The sequence below is a fragment of the Antedon bifida genome, chromosome 4 (genome assembly GCF_963402885.1).
Source record: "Antedon bifida chromosome 4, ecAntBifi1.1, whole genome shotgun sequence".
Taxonomy (NCBI): domain Eukaryota; kingdom Metazoa; phylum Echinodermata; class Crinoidea; order Comatulida; family Antedonidae; genus Antedon; species Antedon bifida.
Window position 1 is genome coordinate 14,445,103 of NC_136229.1, and position 15,695 is coordinate 14,460,797.

The window sequence follows — 15,695 nt, forward strand, 5'->3', positions numbered from 1 at the left end:
TGCTTCTCAACGTTTGTATTAATTAATAATTACAAAAAATATAAATGAATCGTAGTGGTCCTATTTCAATCGACTATGACAGTGACAGTTTTAACAAAGTATTAAATCGCAAATGTTTTACTGTATTTGGTGGTATATTATTTATAGTCCTATAATAAATGAACATATTTCGTTACGAAGTGATAAAGAATATATTTAAAAATTGTTCCTCTTTGTACCCATCCTCTTCCCCATCCCTCAACCTTAATGTTATATACAAATTGGGTTTGTTTAAATGAGTCCAAATCAAAAATTTGGAATCATTTAAACAAACCAAAAATAAAAAATTTTGACTCATTTTTGGACAAGTTTCTCTTTTGGAAGTAATTCCCAGAGTGCTAATTGTAGTTGACTACATAAAACATCTGGTCTATTTATTCGTTTCAGTAAACGACAATCAGTACGTACATTTAAAACAACAGTTTTTTTTACGCTGAAATAACTGTGTATTCGAGAACCATCTTAGCTCGCGTACCATCTAGTTTACATAATTGTAAAATTAACCAAATTAACAATGTATAGATTTACACAATAACATACTTCCCCTGAAAGTGTCACATCTTGCCTTTGCAGCATTATTATTTTCTCAATGTGTTATGGTAGAAAATACAGAAACTTTCTTTCTTTTACATATCTGAATTTGAACATGAACATAACTGAAATGGGCTAATAATAACAGGTTCTTCTGAGCAAACAGTTGCAGACAATGATGACTACTGCTTTTAATAGTGAATACATACATATTATGTCTAGCATATTCAGATCACTTTTCTGTCTTACTTTAGAGTAACATAGGTTTTTTTTAAAAATAAGCATTCATCGTTTTAATAAATCTCCTTTTTTTTTCAACAGGAAAGAAATAAACACCTAAGTACAAGGTGGCAGTGTATATAAACTATTTTGAAGAACATTATATGTATATTATATGATATTTTGTGCCTGTACTGCAGTTTCCATGGATTTGTGTTTGTATTATTCTATTTTGAATCGGGTCTATATTTTATTTGGTGAGATTTTTTGGCCTTCTCTGATGTAATTCTACCATATTCTGTATTCTGTACATTGAGAACACATTGCAAATAAATTTGAAAGTAATTCTCAGGTGGGATAGCACTCTTGAGCTGATGGCAAGATTCAAGCCCAGGGAAGCAGTGTGTATAACTGTAATAAAAACATGATTTTGAACTAATGCAGAGTAGGATAAAACATCTGACCAATTAACTTTCATTAGTTCCGTAATGCAAAGGTACTATGTGGTAGTTCAGGAGCGGATCCAGCGCACACCCCACACTTCCAGCTACAATGAAATTATGAACTACTTTTTTATATTTATTTGACATTATGATGAGCCTATATTTCTGAAATATTGAATAGTTGACAAGTGAAGTGTTGTATACAAACTGAATCCACAAGCAGGCTTGTTTACATACTAGGCCTACATTGTTGAAAGTGTATATAGAAATAGGCATATGTTTTGTTATGATTCCATGGGAAACTGGTTTTTCGTCTTTATATTAAACTTAATTTGTCTGAATTTGTGTGTCTTCTCGGAATGAATATTTTTATTGATGAAATTAGCATGTATTGTCACAAAGTTCAAAAGAAAATTTATTCATTTTATTAGATGATGCTATGATTTATTATATACCCTTAGAGAAAAATAAATATTGATAAATCCCAAACAAAAGAAGTTAATTTGAAATAATTATATTTTAAAAGAGAATAAAGCATAAAACATTGAAGTGAATGTTCTTTGAACTCTCAAAATCATAAAAAATATTGAAATGTATAAGAATGAGTTTTTATTATAAATATTAGTGTACTTATGGTATTATGACTGTAACATTGAAATATATATTTATATATTATTATGTTTTAAAGCATCAATTTAACACTATAATTTAATAATACAATTGTCTAAGTTTTGTATTTGTTAGGAAACGTTTGACTGGATTTATGTTGATACATACCTATTCAGGAAACAACCATATTAAAGGGGACATTTTCCTGCGAAACAAGGAGCAATATATGTGTTATCACTACGGCCAAACCCTATTAGGGGACACCCCTATTCAGGTTATTAATTCAAAAATGGATCGTCATAATAATTAAAACACTTTCTTTGGCATTGTATATTATCATGAAATGTTGGTGCTGACACTTTTCCTGTAGTACCTTCAGTTGTAGGCTTGTTTTATCTATGTTTATTCATGTAAGTATGTAAATAAATCATAAATGGCAATTCCACTAAATTCCCTAAAACTATAAAAAACTTTTTATCGTATTTATCGCCCTTTTTGCAAAATTACAAGTGATAGGCTTATGTATTAATTAATTAATTTATTTTTCTATTCATTTTTTATAAATACATTTTTCTTCTATTGTATTGTTATTATTTCAATAAAATTGCTTCTGTATACAAATTACAACTTACAATACTTTTTCTTTTTTAGAGCACGTCATTTCAGATAATAATTAGTATAAATAGTTAATTATTAGTTTAATAAAAAATGTAAAAGCAACAAGTATATGCTTTAAGGATAAAATGTGTGTTTGTATCAAACACGATAATACTGACTACTTAAAACAGGATTTATTCTAGGTACTCCATAATGGGAGAAACGTATGTTTTGATATAATAAAGTTAGTTATTAATATTAGTATTGTTTGTGTAAGCCTATATGATCATTTTTGTTTTCAAATAAATTAAGATTCTGCAGATTTTGTTTGATTATTGTATTTATTCAGAATATATTTTTATTTGCCCTAATGAAACATTTTACGAAAATATAACCGGAAGTACAACATTTGACACTCGATCCCATTTCATTTTCTGGGACACAGGTCTCTAATGGCCAACATAGGACTGTAAAAAAGTTACATGAAATATGCAAATTAGGGTTGAAATTACAGGCTCCCATACAGCAAGTCGAAAACCGATAAGGCTAGAGAGGTGATTTTTTCAAATACATATTTATATTTTCTCTAATAAAACATTTTACGAAAAAATGACCGAAAGTACGACATTTGACCATTCGACCCCATTTCTCAATATTTGCATTTATGTGACTGATTATCTTCGTTAGAGATTTAGTTTTTGCCTTAAATGAATCGGATACTGTTTTCGTTTTTTTTTTTTGTAAAATGTTTCATTAAAGCGAATATAAATATGTACATTCTAAATAAGCCTTTGAAAAAATCAACTCTCTAGCATTAATGGTTTTCGAGATATAGGAAGACGGTAATTTCGTCCCCTTATTTGCATATTTCATGTAATTTTTACTACTAATTTACATACTTTCAAAGCGTCTGACAAAGATGTGATTTGGAGGATTTCAAAGCGGTCCTATGCCAACTATAAGAAACCTGTATTCGAGTCATTTGAGGCCAAAACAAAGTATCTACAGACATTTTTAGTCGTATCCGGACAACTACCCACTGGACAAGTACGACATTTGACCATTCGACCCCATTTCTCAATATTTGCATATATAATGCAATTAAAATGTCTGTACAGGCTTTGTTTCGGCTTCAAATGACTCGGATACAGATTTGGCCAGCATAGGACCGTTTAGTCATTCCCAAAATCACGCCTTTGTCACGCACCTCGAAAAACGTATGCAAATTAGTAGTACAAGTTAAATGAAATATGCGATTTATGGGCTGAAATTGCAACATTCCCAACTCGAAAAAAACCCGCTGAGACAGACGTGTTCAGAATGTACACATTGTTTTTGCTCCAATAAAAAAATTGCAAAAAAAAACGACAGAAAGTACAATAAACAAACAAATTTGCATTTATGTGACTGATTATCTTCGTTAGAGATTTAGTTTTTGCCTTAAATGAATCGGATACTGTTTTCCTAAAGCCAGAATATGACCGCTTTCTAATTCCCAAATCACACATTTGCCACGCATCTCGAAAGTATGCAAATTAGTACAAGTTGTATGAAATATGCAAATTACAGTGTTGCCATCTCGAAAAACGCTAATGATAGAGATATAGCAACTATCACCCGTTGTACTACTAATTTGCATACTTTCGAAGGTGTTATTTTGAGAATTACTAAACAGTCCTACGCTGTCTATTAGAAACCTGTATCCGAGTCATTTGGGGCCAAAACAGTCTTTACAGACATTTACTTGCATTATATGCAAATATTGAGAAATAGATTCGAGGGTCAAGTATCCACCCGATTCTGCTACTGTCCCTAGGTGCTATCTGTAAAACTATAGCGTAAATACACGTTGCTGTCTGCATAAAATGCTGTACTTTTAACACACGGTACACTGTCTGTAGCACAGTGTCTGTTGACAATTTACAATGATGTACAACCATAGGCAGGTTTTCGTACTGCCATGCAAGAATGGATAGGTGTTTTCCGCCGCTTTTAGGCCTTCTAGTCGGGTGAAGTATCATACTTCTGATATTTTTCGTAAAATGTTTCATTAAAGCGAATATAAATATGTACATTCTAAATAAGCCTTTGAAAAAATCAACTCTCTAGCATTAATGGTTTTCGAGATATAGGAAGACGGTAATTTCGTCCCCTTATTTGCATATTTCATGTAATTTTTACTACTAATTTACATACTTTCAAAGCGTCTGACAAAGATGTGATTTGGAGGATTTCAAAGCGGTCCTATGCCAACTATAAGAAACCTGTATTCGAGTCATTTGAGGCCAAAACAAAGTATCTACAGATATTTTTAGTCGTATCCGGACAACTACCCACTGGACAAGTACCACCCGGACAATGACCCCTAGGACAACTACCACCCGGACAATTACTCCCTAGGACAATTACCCTCTAGGACGACTCCCTCTTTAGGACAACTCCCACCCGGACAACTACCCTCTATGACAACTACCCCCTAGGACAACTACCCCCTAGGACAACTACCCCCTAGGACAACTACCCTCTAGGACAACTACCCTCCTAGACAACTATCCAAAAACTGAACTTCAAAACACAGGGAGAGAGATTGATCTTAAATGAAAGCTTTTGAATGTTTTAATATGCGTATCGTCAACAGTTATTTTACATTAAACGAGAATCGATCAAATTATTAAAAAGTATTCAAATCTTGAAAAAATAAAGGGGTAGGCTTATTTTATTCTTGTGTGACATGAAGATGCCGTATATAAATTTAACAACATACAGTTTACCTAGCTGCACCAGTCATTCAAATAGTCTTTCATTTAAGATCAATCTCTCTCCATATGTTTTGAAGTTCAGTAAGTTTTACAAGATCGTAATTATAACCTAAGGTGTAGGTGTGGTTGTTCAGAGAGTGTTGTTGTTCTAGAGGGGTAGTTGTCCTAGGGGCATAGCAGTTGGACTAGAGGGTAGTTGTAAGATAGTGGGACTGGAGCAGCCCCTTATTATCGATAAAGTTGGCCCGATTTTGTTCTCTCTTTTCTTTTTCAAAACAAATGTTTTACCGTAAGAGCTTATGTTATGCTGTTTAATGACATTATACGTTTACTACTACAAGTCCAGTAATAATGGAATATTGGTTTGGCTGTTACTACTTCATAGAAGAACTTTAATTGATTTGTTTTTTACATTTTCTCCCTACTCCTGAGAAAATAGGACAATAAAGGTTTTAGAACCTAAAGAATAATTATATCCATGATGTGTTTATGACTTAAATATTTCTACTTATTTCATTTTATTCCAATTCGTGTTCTACAGCAAAGAACCTCCTAATTTTACTTTAGATTTAAAAAAATTAATACACTATTAACCAATTGATTACATTAGACGATTTGAAAATCAATCTCTCTCTCCCCCGTTTGACAGGTTCATACATTTCTTAGTCTTCCTATTATGAAAACATAGCTAACTGTGCCAATTGAGGAAATCGTTTTTCATAGTTTGTCCTAGAAGTTTAAAAAAAATAAATATCGCTACAGTTATTACAAAATAGACTACAAATCTTAGATACATACGTCGATATTTTAATAATTTCACGTCAAATATTGTTAAATCGTAGTCTTCCGGGGGGTAGTTGTCCTAGGAGGGTGATTGTCCAGGGGGTTATTGTCCGGGTGGTAGTTGTCCGGGTGGTAGTTGTCCAGGGGTAGTTGTCCTAGAATTTAATTTAAAAAGTAGCAAAAAAGATAACAAAGCTACCAACTGCAAAATATAAAAAAATCATTGAAATAAAAAAAATATAAATGAATAAAAATACACAAACAAAACGAATCAACTTACTTCAGGAAAGAGTGCGCTTTTATTATACTTACTCATCCCATGAGTATATAACCACATATTAAGAAAAAGACCGCGCAGAGCACGGACTGTTGGTAGTTTATTTTACTTCAACTGTTTGTTTTCAAAATTTCTCTTCAATTTATGTCTAGGTCTAATGTTTAAGGAAAGGAGGCAATGCTAAACACGTTTTTCACCTCTCCCGGTGGCAAGTTTAAAGAGCGGGTCTAGAACAACTACCCCCTGGACAACTACCCTCTAGGACAACTACACCCTAGGACAACTACCCTCTAGGACAACTACACCCTAGGACAACTACCCTCTAGGACAACTACACCCTAGGACAACTACCCTCTAGAACAACTACCCCCTAGGACAATTACCCCTAGGAAAACTCCTAGCTACCCACTAGAAAAATTACAATTGGTCCATAGGACAACTACAGCTTTGGACAACTACGATTGGTAACCAAATTAACAAGCTGGTTTTTTTGGTGCCAATTGTATTGTAAAATCAAATTTTGAGTGAAGAGGGTACCACACTATACATTTATATATATTTGATGTAAAATTATTAAAATATCGACGTATGTACCTAAAATTTGTAGTCTATTTTGTAATAACTGTAGCGATATTTATTTTTTTTAAACTTCTAGGACAAACTATGAAAAAGGATTTCCTCAATTGGCACAGTTAGCTATGTTTTCATAATAGGAAGACTAAGAAATGTATGAACCTGTCAAACGGGGGAGAGAGAGATTGATTTTCAAATCGTCTAATGTAATCAATTGGTTAATAGTGTATTAATTTTTTTAATCTAAAGTAAAATTAGGAGGTTCTTTGCTATAGAATACGAATTGAAATAAAATGAAATAAGTAGAAATGTTTAAGTCATAAACACATCATGGATATAATTATTCTTTAGGTTCTAAAAACGTTTATTGTCCTATTTTCTCACGAGTAGGGAGAAATTGTAAAAAACAAATCAATTAAAGTTCTTCTATGAAGTAGTAAAAGCCAAACTTCCATTATTACTGGACTTGTAGTAGTAAACGTATAATGTCATTAAACAGCATAACATTCTTACGGTAAAACATTTGTTTTGAAAAAGAAAAGATAGAACAAAATCGGGCCAATTTTATCGATGTTAAGGGGCTGCTCCAGTCCCACTATCTTACAACTACCCTCTAGTCCAACTGCTATGCCCCTAGGACAACTACCCATCTAGAACAACCACACCTACACCTTAGGTTACAATTACGATCTTGTAAAACTTACTGAACTTCAAAACATATGGAGAGAGATTGATCTTAAATGAAAGACTATTTGAATGACTGGTGCAGCTAGGTAAACTGTATGTTCGTAGATTTATATACGGCATCTTCATGTCACACAAGAATAAAATAGCCCACCCCTTTATTTTTCAAGATTGAATACTTTTTAATAATTTTATCGATTCTCGTTTAATGTAAAATAACTGCTGACGATACGCATATTAAAACATTCAAAAGCTTTCATCTAAGATCAATCTCTCTTCCTATGTTTTGAAGTTTAATTTTACAAGAGCGTAATTATAATCTAATGTGTAGGTGTCATGATATAGGTGTGGTTGTTCAGAGGGTTTTTTTGTCCTATGGGCATAGCAGTTGGACTAGAGGGTAGTTGTCCTAGAGGGTAGTTGTCCTAGGGGATAGTTGTCCTAGCGGGTAGTTGTCCTAGGGGGTAGTTGTTCGGGTGGGAGTTGTCCTAAGGGGGTAGTTGTCCTAGAGGATAATTGTCCTTGGGGGTAATTGTTGTCCTAGGGGGGTCATTGTCCGGGTGGTAGTTGTCCGGGTGGTAATTGTCCAGGGGGTAGTTGTCCGGATACGGGTTTACCACAAATCTGAATTATTTTTTTCCCTATTAGGTTAAGGCCGAAACTATAGAGGGTGTGGATATATCATGAATATTCATGATGCATGCGTGAGCTCATGACGTCATACTTGCAAAACACACTGTCTGATGCACGTTCGTAGATGAATCTTTTTCTCTCTCGATGTTGTTAAGTTGTTTGTTCGCCTACTTCAGGTATTTTAACATAATTTAATTATAATAGCGCATCCCTTTATTAATTAAGTTGGTTTATAATTAAACCTGTATAATCACAATTGCACTATATTATACTGTAGGCCTATACTTACTAGGCTTACTGTATATCTTTTTATTTCATTGGTGAGGTTGTTTATGATAATGTTTTGAACTTAAAAAATAGGTGGTGGTTTGAACAGAAAATCTATAAAAACACATAAATAATTGTCATGATTGCGCACCACTAAATATTAGCTACCATGTGTACCATGTCATTTAAAAAAGTATAACATAAATAATAAACATTGAATGTGGACCACAATTTAAAGCATGGAGTTAAATACCTCCATGATTAAAGGAAAAAAGTAACCGTTGATGATTCTAAGGTTATGTGTGAGTTTTAATTAAATAATTTAATTCATTTAATATGTACATTGTATGTTGGACAAAAAAAAAATACATTTCAGAAACATAAGCAACATATATATTATAACTTTTTTTTTTTATTTTGTTAGCAGTTCTAAAGATTTTCCCATGTATATATAGGGAATAATTTATGTTATGCCTGAAAGTACAATGTAGACTAATATAGATCAGTGTCAAATTCTTAATCAATTTCATTTACACTCAATGTTTAGTGCTATACGTACGTAGGTGCGGCTACATGATTGGTGAGTGTTTTTTTTGCAGCAGCTACCCTAGCAGGGCATCCTTGTATATTTGCTAGAATAGACACAATTCAGGTCATGGAATGGCATGCATCAATCTTTTTAACCGATATCTGTTTTTATGTACATTCGTTGAAATGACGAATTAAAATCTAGTTTTATAAGTTTGTATATGTCTGTACTGCTCATTCGTAGTTGCAAAGGTATGCACTGATTGACGCGAGCCGAACGAACAAAACGTCAACGGTTCACAGTGTTGGTCGCAGGGCTAACGTTAAACAGTGCTCCCCTCATACTTCTTGTTGTTGGTTTCAAATACTTCCATAGTACGATGTAATCATTCTTATCAATGTCACGCTCTACTGCCTCGATAGCCTGTTAAAGCTTCGAGCAATATTCCACTGCTCACCTGCATTGTTTAATTACAATTCAAATGAAATTGTGATCTATTGTCTAAAGAATTCAATTTCACCTGCATTTTAATCAACCAGTTGATTTCATTGTCCAACATCTTCCGGTTTTTGTTCACTTATTTGTTCAATTTAGTCTTTTTCACTTTACCCTTACCGTGATGCACTCGAAATTGTCACACTGTTGAGTATTTTTCTGACGTTTTTGTTTTATCTATCTCGGTATAGGCCTAAAAGTAGTAATCAGCCGCCAATGTCTGAATTTAATTGCTTTACATAAAAACACATTATTATTAAAATAAATAAAATACATCAATATTACACATTTTATTCTATAAATTCATCAAAAATTACATGAATAAAATGATTAATAAAATTATTATTTAAAAAAAAATGAATATATTTATTATATAATAAATAATATATCAAGATAACAATATCAAAGTTTTAAAACAAATAGGCCTAGAAAGAAATAAATAAAGTTATTTACTTTGAAAGTTGCTTTCTGTTAAAATACTGAATGGTAAATGTACATAATGCGTTTTATCTTGATAGATATAACATAAAATTGATTGAGTTTAGTTTTGGTTGGAGATTAAGTTCACTTTACTCTGTGGTAGATATTCAATAGGCTTCCTCATCTTTCATGTTTGTACTCAATTATTTCTACATTTACTTGAAAGAAACATTGTGTACAGGCCTTTAAGTTGAATTTGAGGTTTCAGGTTTCTAAAAGTAAATAGTATGTGTATTCTCTATAATACATTTATGATTAGGATTAAGAATATCCAAAATATTGATGTCAAATACGAGATATATAATTTCATATTTTTCACTACATAATAAGAGATCAACTTTAAAAAAACGCGATGAGTTTAGATTTGCAAATATTTTTATTCAAACTATAATGTTATATCCTCATTGTTTCCTTTTAAAACAATTACACTATAAAACTAAAGATGTCAGTCAGTTTTTAAAACAAAACATACATGAAACAGAAAAAGTAAAGGGTAAGTCAATGAGGAAGAAATACCAAAAATAACAGCCGAGAAGCTCTCCTCAAAGATTAATACTTAAACAAAATTAAGATAACAAATATTTAGGAAAAAACATTAAAATTACAAATAAAAATTTAGCGAATTTCAAACTTTATAATGAAATATTTAAAAATAAATTAGTAAAATATTTCTTGAGACTATGTTTGAATGAGTTAAAATTACAATATTGGTCTGTACACACTAGGTATGTTATTATAATCTTTGGAAAGTTGCTCCCATATTCTAGGAAATATTTAAAGAACGATGAAATATGACTTTTACGAATGATGATATTATGTGATTTAATTATACATTATTTCAATATTAAATCAATGTTTTGTTTCGGAAATAGTCACGACGATTATTACAATATATATTATGAACAAGTACCGGTAATTTGACAAAAAATGTAATCTGTAGAGCATTCATTTCCAAAATAAATTTAGTTTAGTTTGCAAAAGTAATCTCGGAAAGAAACCCATCTCGAAAACAATCCCATCTTGAAAAAGAAGCCCACCCAAGAGCACTAAAGAAAAGAAAAATTCCATAGGCTTCTTTTAGAGATTTTGGGGTTATGAAAACATAATTTTCATCATTCATTTATGTTGTAAGTTTAGGTACCAGATGATTTGGAACATTTGGAAAATGAAATAATCTTTAAACTTTATGGAGTTATATTAGTTATTATCATTGCAGACATAATTTAATATTTATTGAAACGTGCCTGATCTTAGACAAGATCGTCTAAAATGTACAACATTTAGGCCTAAACTTGACAATACTTTGTGTTATATATTGTATATTCTAGAATAGATAAATAATACAAAATTATTTTAGGCATATATTATAAAATACCATTGTTATATTGTAATTAAAAACGCCATTATAATATTACTTAGGCATATATATTTAAAAAAAATAGGATTTCTTAGGAAAAAACTTTTACCATACTGTTCATAATTAATGTTCTAATGTGATTAAAATACAATAAATGGAATGAATTTTTGAATGTTTTTATTTATTTACTCATAGCAACTTTATTCAAAGTGCTGCTGTATGCCCTTGTTACCACCCGAGCACTAATAGCCTGATATTAACATTTAGGTTCGGTATGCATACGAAAGAGTCTCTGAGAACCCTTTCCCAATGTTTTAAGGAGAACATGACATTAATCTCCTCACTGATACTTAACATCAAGTTAAATTCTACGTCACAAAATGAAACAAATTATATAATACTTACGTTTCAGATGATGCAATGTTCGTACATCATTTTAGTTCGACGAAGTTACAAATATACCAGCGTTAATGGCGCTGATGATATTTATACACGCATACATCGAAAAACATCTGCACCTTTTAACTTCACAGTGATTCTAAGTTCCGGTAAGTATTCAATCGTGACAGTATAATAAAAGCGATTCTGAATAATTGAAACCCTAATCAGATATTCGCATTAGAAACACTATTGTCGGCAGGTGCTTTTCTATAACTCTACTACTGCATCTCATTAAAAATTCCGTAAAGCATTATTCGATTGCATTATGGAACATCGCATTCACGAACAGCTTTTGAGAAATGTTATTTCGTAATTTCCGTCACCAAATTTTGATAAGCGTTGAAGCGACGAGAAAGTTAATAATATTAATAGCACATATTTCGTGAATGTTATAATATTCATTAAGTAAAATCTTACTTTAACTTGGTGAATTTTTTTTATTTCTATACTACACATTCATGAGTGGATAAAAGGGAAATAATTATTCAATATATTCGTAATCATTTGAATTAATTATTATATATATATATTTATATTTGAAAAAATAGACACATACTCTAAGATATCTAAATATATGCCGTATATCGGGCATTTCATTTCGGCCTACGTAAAATTGCATTTTTTCTAAACGATCAATTGGTAAAAATCGACGATATTAAAAATATATTATGTATCAATTTGATGGTGCGCGTACGTACACTTGGTGGACTAGTGCTGTTCAGACGTACCACGCCGAGAATCTTAAAGAGTCGCTATCAAATCGAGTTTGAACAATACCATGAAATCTGTATATCAAGCAGAAGGTTCCAGGTTCGAATCTAGGTTTGGGGGACTTTCTCGTTCTCACAGATTTCGTCATCCATATCGTTTCAAATTAATTAATTAAATTTCAGTATATCATATTAGAATATATATATCATATTAGAATTTTTTCTGTGCCTGTGATATTTATATATATACTATAAGTATCCCGCTTCGTGAATATGGTACTGAAAGATGAGGGCGTATCAATATGATCTTAGGTATGCGTATACTGACGAGATCTAATAAGATCAAAACAGTACTGTCTGCAGATTAGATAGACATAGACATAGACATAGACATAGATATATATCCTATATATTGTGCCAGTTCTGCGGTACATTTCATTTCGAAACCTGAGCTGCACTGACGAGATCTAATAAGATCGAAACAGTACTGTCTGCAGATTGGATATATATATATATATACATATAAATCATATATATATATATATAAATCTAGATCAAATAAGTTAAAACTGCCTTAATATATTCGTTTTTTCATAGCCCATCATCAGGTGAAGAGTATTGTAACAAAGGATAACATATATAAGTTACAAAATTACATAATAAAACAAATAAAACTTGCTTGGAATTGGCCATACTTGTTATAAAACAGACAGGTACACAACAAAAAACGAGGGAGATAACAAATAACATAGGTGAAACCGGTGGATGCAGCAGAGTAGTAGTACTGTATATCTATATATAAATAAGTAAATCGCGCGTTATTTCTAGAATGTTTACTCGATGGTATATATTGGTTCGTACTGTTGGTACTAATTTTAACCACCTGATGGATGTCCATCTTGAAAAATACCCGCACACAATAATAGAGGATGCTTCGCATTTTCTTATCTCCTCCTACAATAATTGTTTTTAATGGCTGAATGGTTGAACAGCTCGAGTACAGTATCATAATGTTGAAGACAGGCCGAATTTCTTAAAAAATACTATTTTGATAGATTTAATATACGTTTAAACAAATGTATTGATTTGCGATGAATGGAACATTCCAAATTATTTGGTTCAACACAAGTAGGTAAATTTCTTGGCCCTTAGAGAATAAACCTAAAACCTTAAGATATAGTATTGCAATACTATATAATACTGTAAATACCTATTAACCACTTTTGGTCGCCATTTGAATCGCAAATTTTTTACTGTGAACGTTGGTACTGTTAATAAAAATAAATAAATATTTATAAACTGTATTACTATGAGTGTGTTAGGCCGTACTAAAAAACATAAACAAAATATTTCGTTGCTGAGTGGATAAAGAATATATTATTTAAGAATTGTTTCTCTTTGTACCTTCTCTCAACCTTAATGTAAGCGCAAATTGGTTTGTTTTAAATGAGTCCGAATAAAGAATGTGTACGTACTCAATTTGTTACAACTTTCTCTTTTTTTTACGCTAAAATTACTGTGTATTCGAGAACGTCCATCTGTGGGCACGACCTAGATGGTTGCTTCGTTCGCGTACCATCTATCTATATATAAATATACGTAAGGGAAAAATTCAGTAAATCGCGCCTTACTTCTAGAATTTTTACTCGATGCTATATAAAGTTGGTTCATACTTTCGGTACTGATTTTAACTACCTGAATTGAGTTAGATAAGTAGTTATTGACAATTACAACGAATTTAGGTTCAACGATTTGCCCCAAGTAGGGGTGTTTTTCCGATCGTGGTAATCGTCTAATGGATGTCCATCTTGAAAAATACCCGCACACAATAATACGAGGATTCTTCGAATTTTCCTATCTCCTCCTACGATAATTGTTTTTTAAAGCTGAAAACCGGTTGAACAGCTCGAGTACAGCATCATAATGTTGAAGACAGGCCGATTTTCTTTTACTTTTCATAGCCCATCATCAGGTGAAGAGTATTGTAACAAAGGATAACATATATAAGTTACAAAATTACATAATAAAACAAATAAAACTTGCTTGGAATTGGCCATACTTGTTATAAAACAGACAGGTACACAACAAAAAACGAGGGAGATAACAAATAACATAGGTGAAACCGGTGGATGCAGCAGAGTAGTAGTTCTGCATATAAATATAAAGAGATAATTTTATATATAGGCCTATATATAAATACATCAGGCACAGAACATTAATTCTGAACCGCCTGGTGATAAACTGAAATTTAATTAATTAATTAATTAATTTAGAACGATAAAGATGAGGAAATCTGTGAGAATGAGAAAAGTCGCCCCAACCGAGACTCCAACCCTGAAACTTCTGCTTGATATGCAGATGTCCTAACCATTAGACCACTGGGGCTTTCATGGTATTGTTCAAACTCGATTGGATAGCAACTCTTTAACATTCTCGGCGTGGTACGGCGGAACAGCACTAGTCCTCACGCGCACCAGAGATCAAATTGTATATCATAAATATAAATATAAGCAGACGGTCCGAGTTCGAGTCTCGGTTGGGGCGACTTTTTCTCATTCTCACAGATTTCCTCATCTTTATCGTTTCAAATTAATTAATTAAATTTCAGTATATCACCGGGCGGTTTAGAATTAATGTTCTTTGCCTACTGTGTTTATATATATATATATTTTTCAGCTTTTCAGCTGTTTTTTGACTACTTATATAGGATAGGTGTATTTCACGATTATAAGGTATAGGTATAAGATAATAATATAAATTCACTTTAAAATAGTAAAAATCACACATACCATAACACCCCAAACCTCGGTGTATTGATAATATTAACGCTTTTCCTTTCAGAAATATTCCACAGATTACCACAACAGGAGGATTATCAAATGGATGCCCCAGTGGTCTAATGGTTAGGACATCTGCATATCAAGCAGGCGGTCCGAGTTCGAGTCTCGGTTGGGGCGACTTTTTCTCATTCTCACAGATTTCCTCATCTTTATCGTTTCAAATTATATATATATATATATATATATAATATATTCTGGGAAAATTACATTTTATGTAGTGGATGGATTGCCGTTCAACTTCACATTATTTTGTTTGAACTTGCAGAAATACATGATGAAAATTCAGGAGAACAGTTTTCTAGCGTAATCATTAGGAAACGATGGTTGTCTATACAAATATTTTGTTTTGCACTATTTGTTTAAATAACAATTTTATTATTTAATGATCAAATGAAAAACCTATTATTAGGCCTATATGTAATATATTGA

General features: G+C 31.9%; 1 protein-coding gene and 1 long non-coding RNA gene across 4 annotated transcripts in view; both read left to right on the plus strand.

The window, feature by feature from the left end:
- Positions 1 to 2,758, plus strand: part of LOC144840154 (uncharacterized) — a 38,830-nt gene extending 36,072 nt beyond the window's left edge. For all 3 annotated transcript variants that reach the window (XM_078695856.1, XM_078695857.1, XM_078695858.1), the window contains exon 11: positions 892 to 2,758. In XM_078695856.1, the coding sequence (XP_078551982.1) occupies positions 892 to 910 (19 nt within the window). In that variant the 3' untranslated portion in view covers positions 911 to 2,758. The remainder of the gene's footprint in view (positions 1 to 891) is intronic.
- Positions 2,759 to 8,243: 5,485 nt separating this feature from the next.
- On the plus strand, positions 8,244 to 15,444 carry LOC144840188 (uncharacterized). Its single transcript, XR_013611864.1, has 3 exons — positions 8,244 to 8,323; positions 11,688 to 11,823; positions 15,268 to 15,444. It is a non-coding gene; the product is annotated as an uncharacterized LOC144840188 (long non-coding RNA).
- Positions 15,445 to 15,695: the final 251 nt, after the last annotated feature.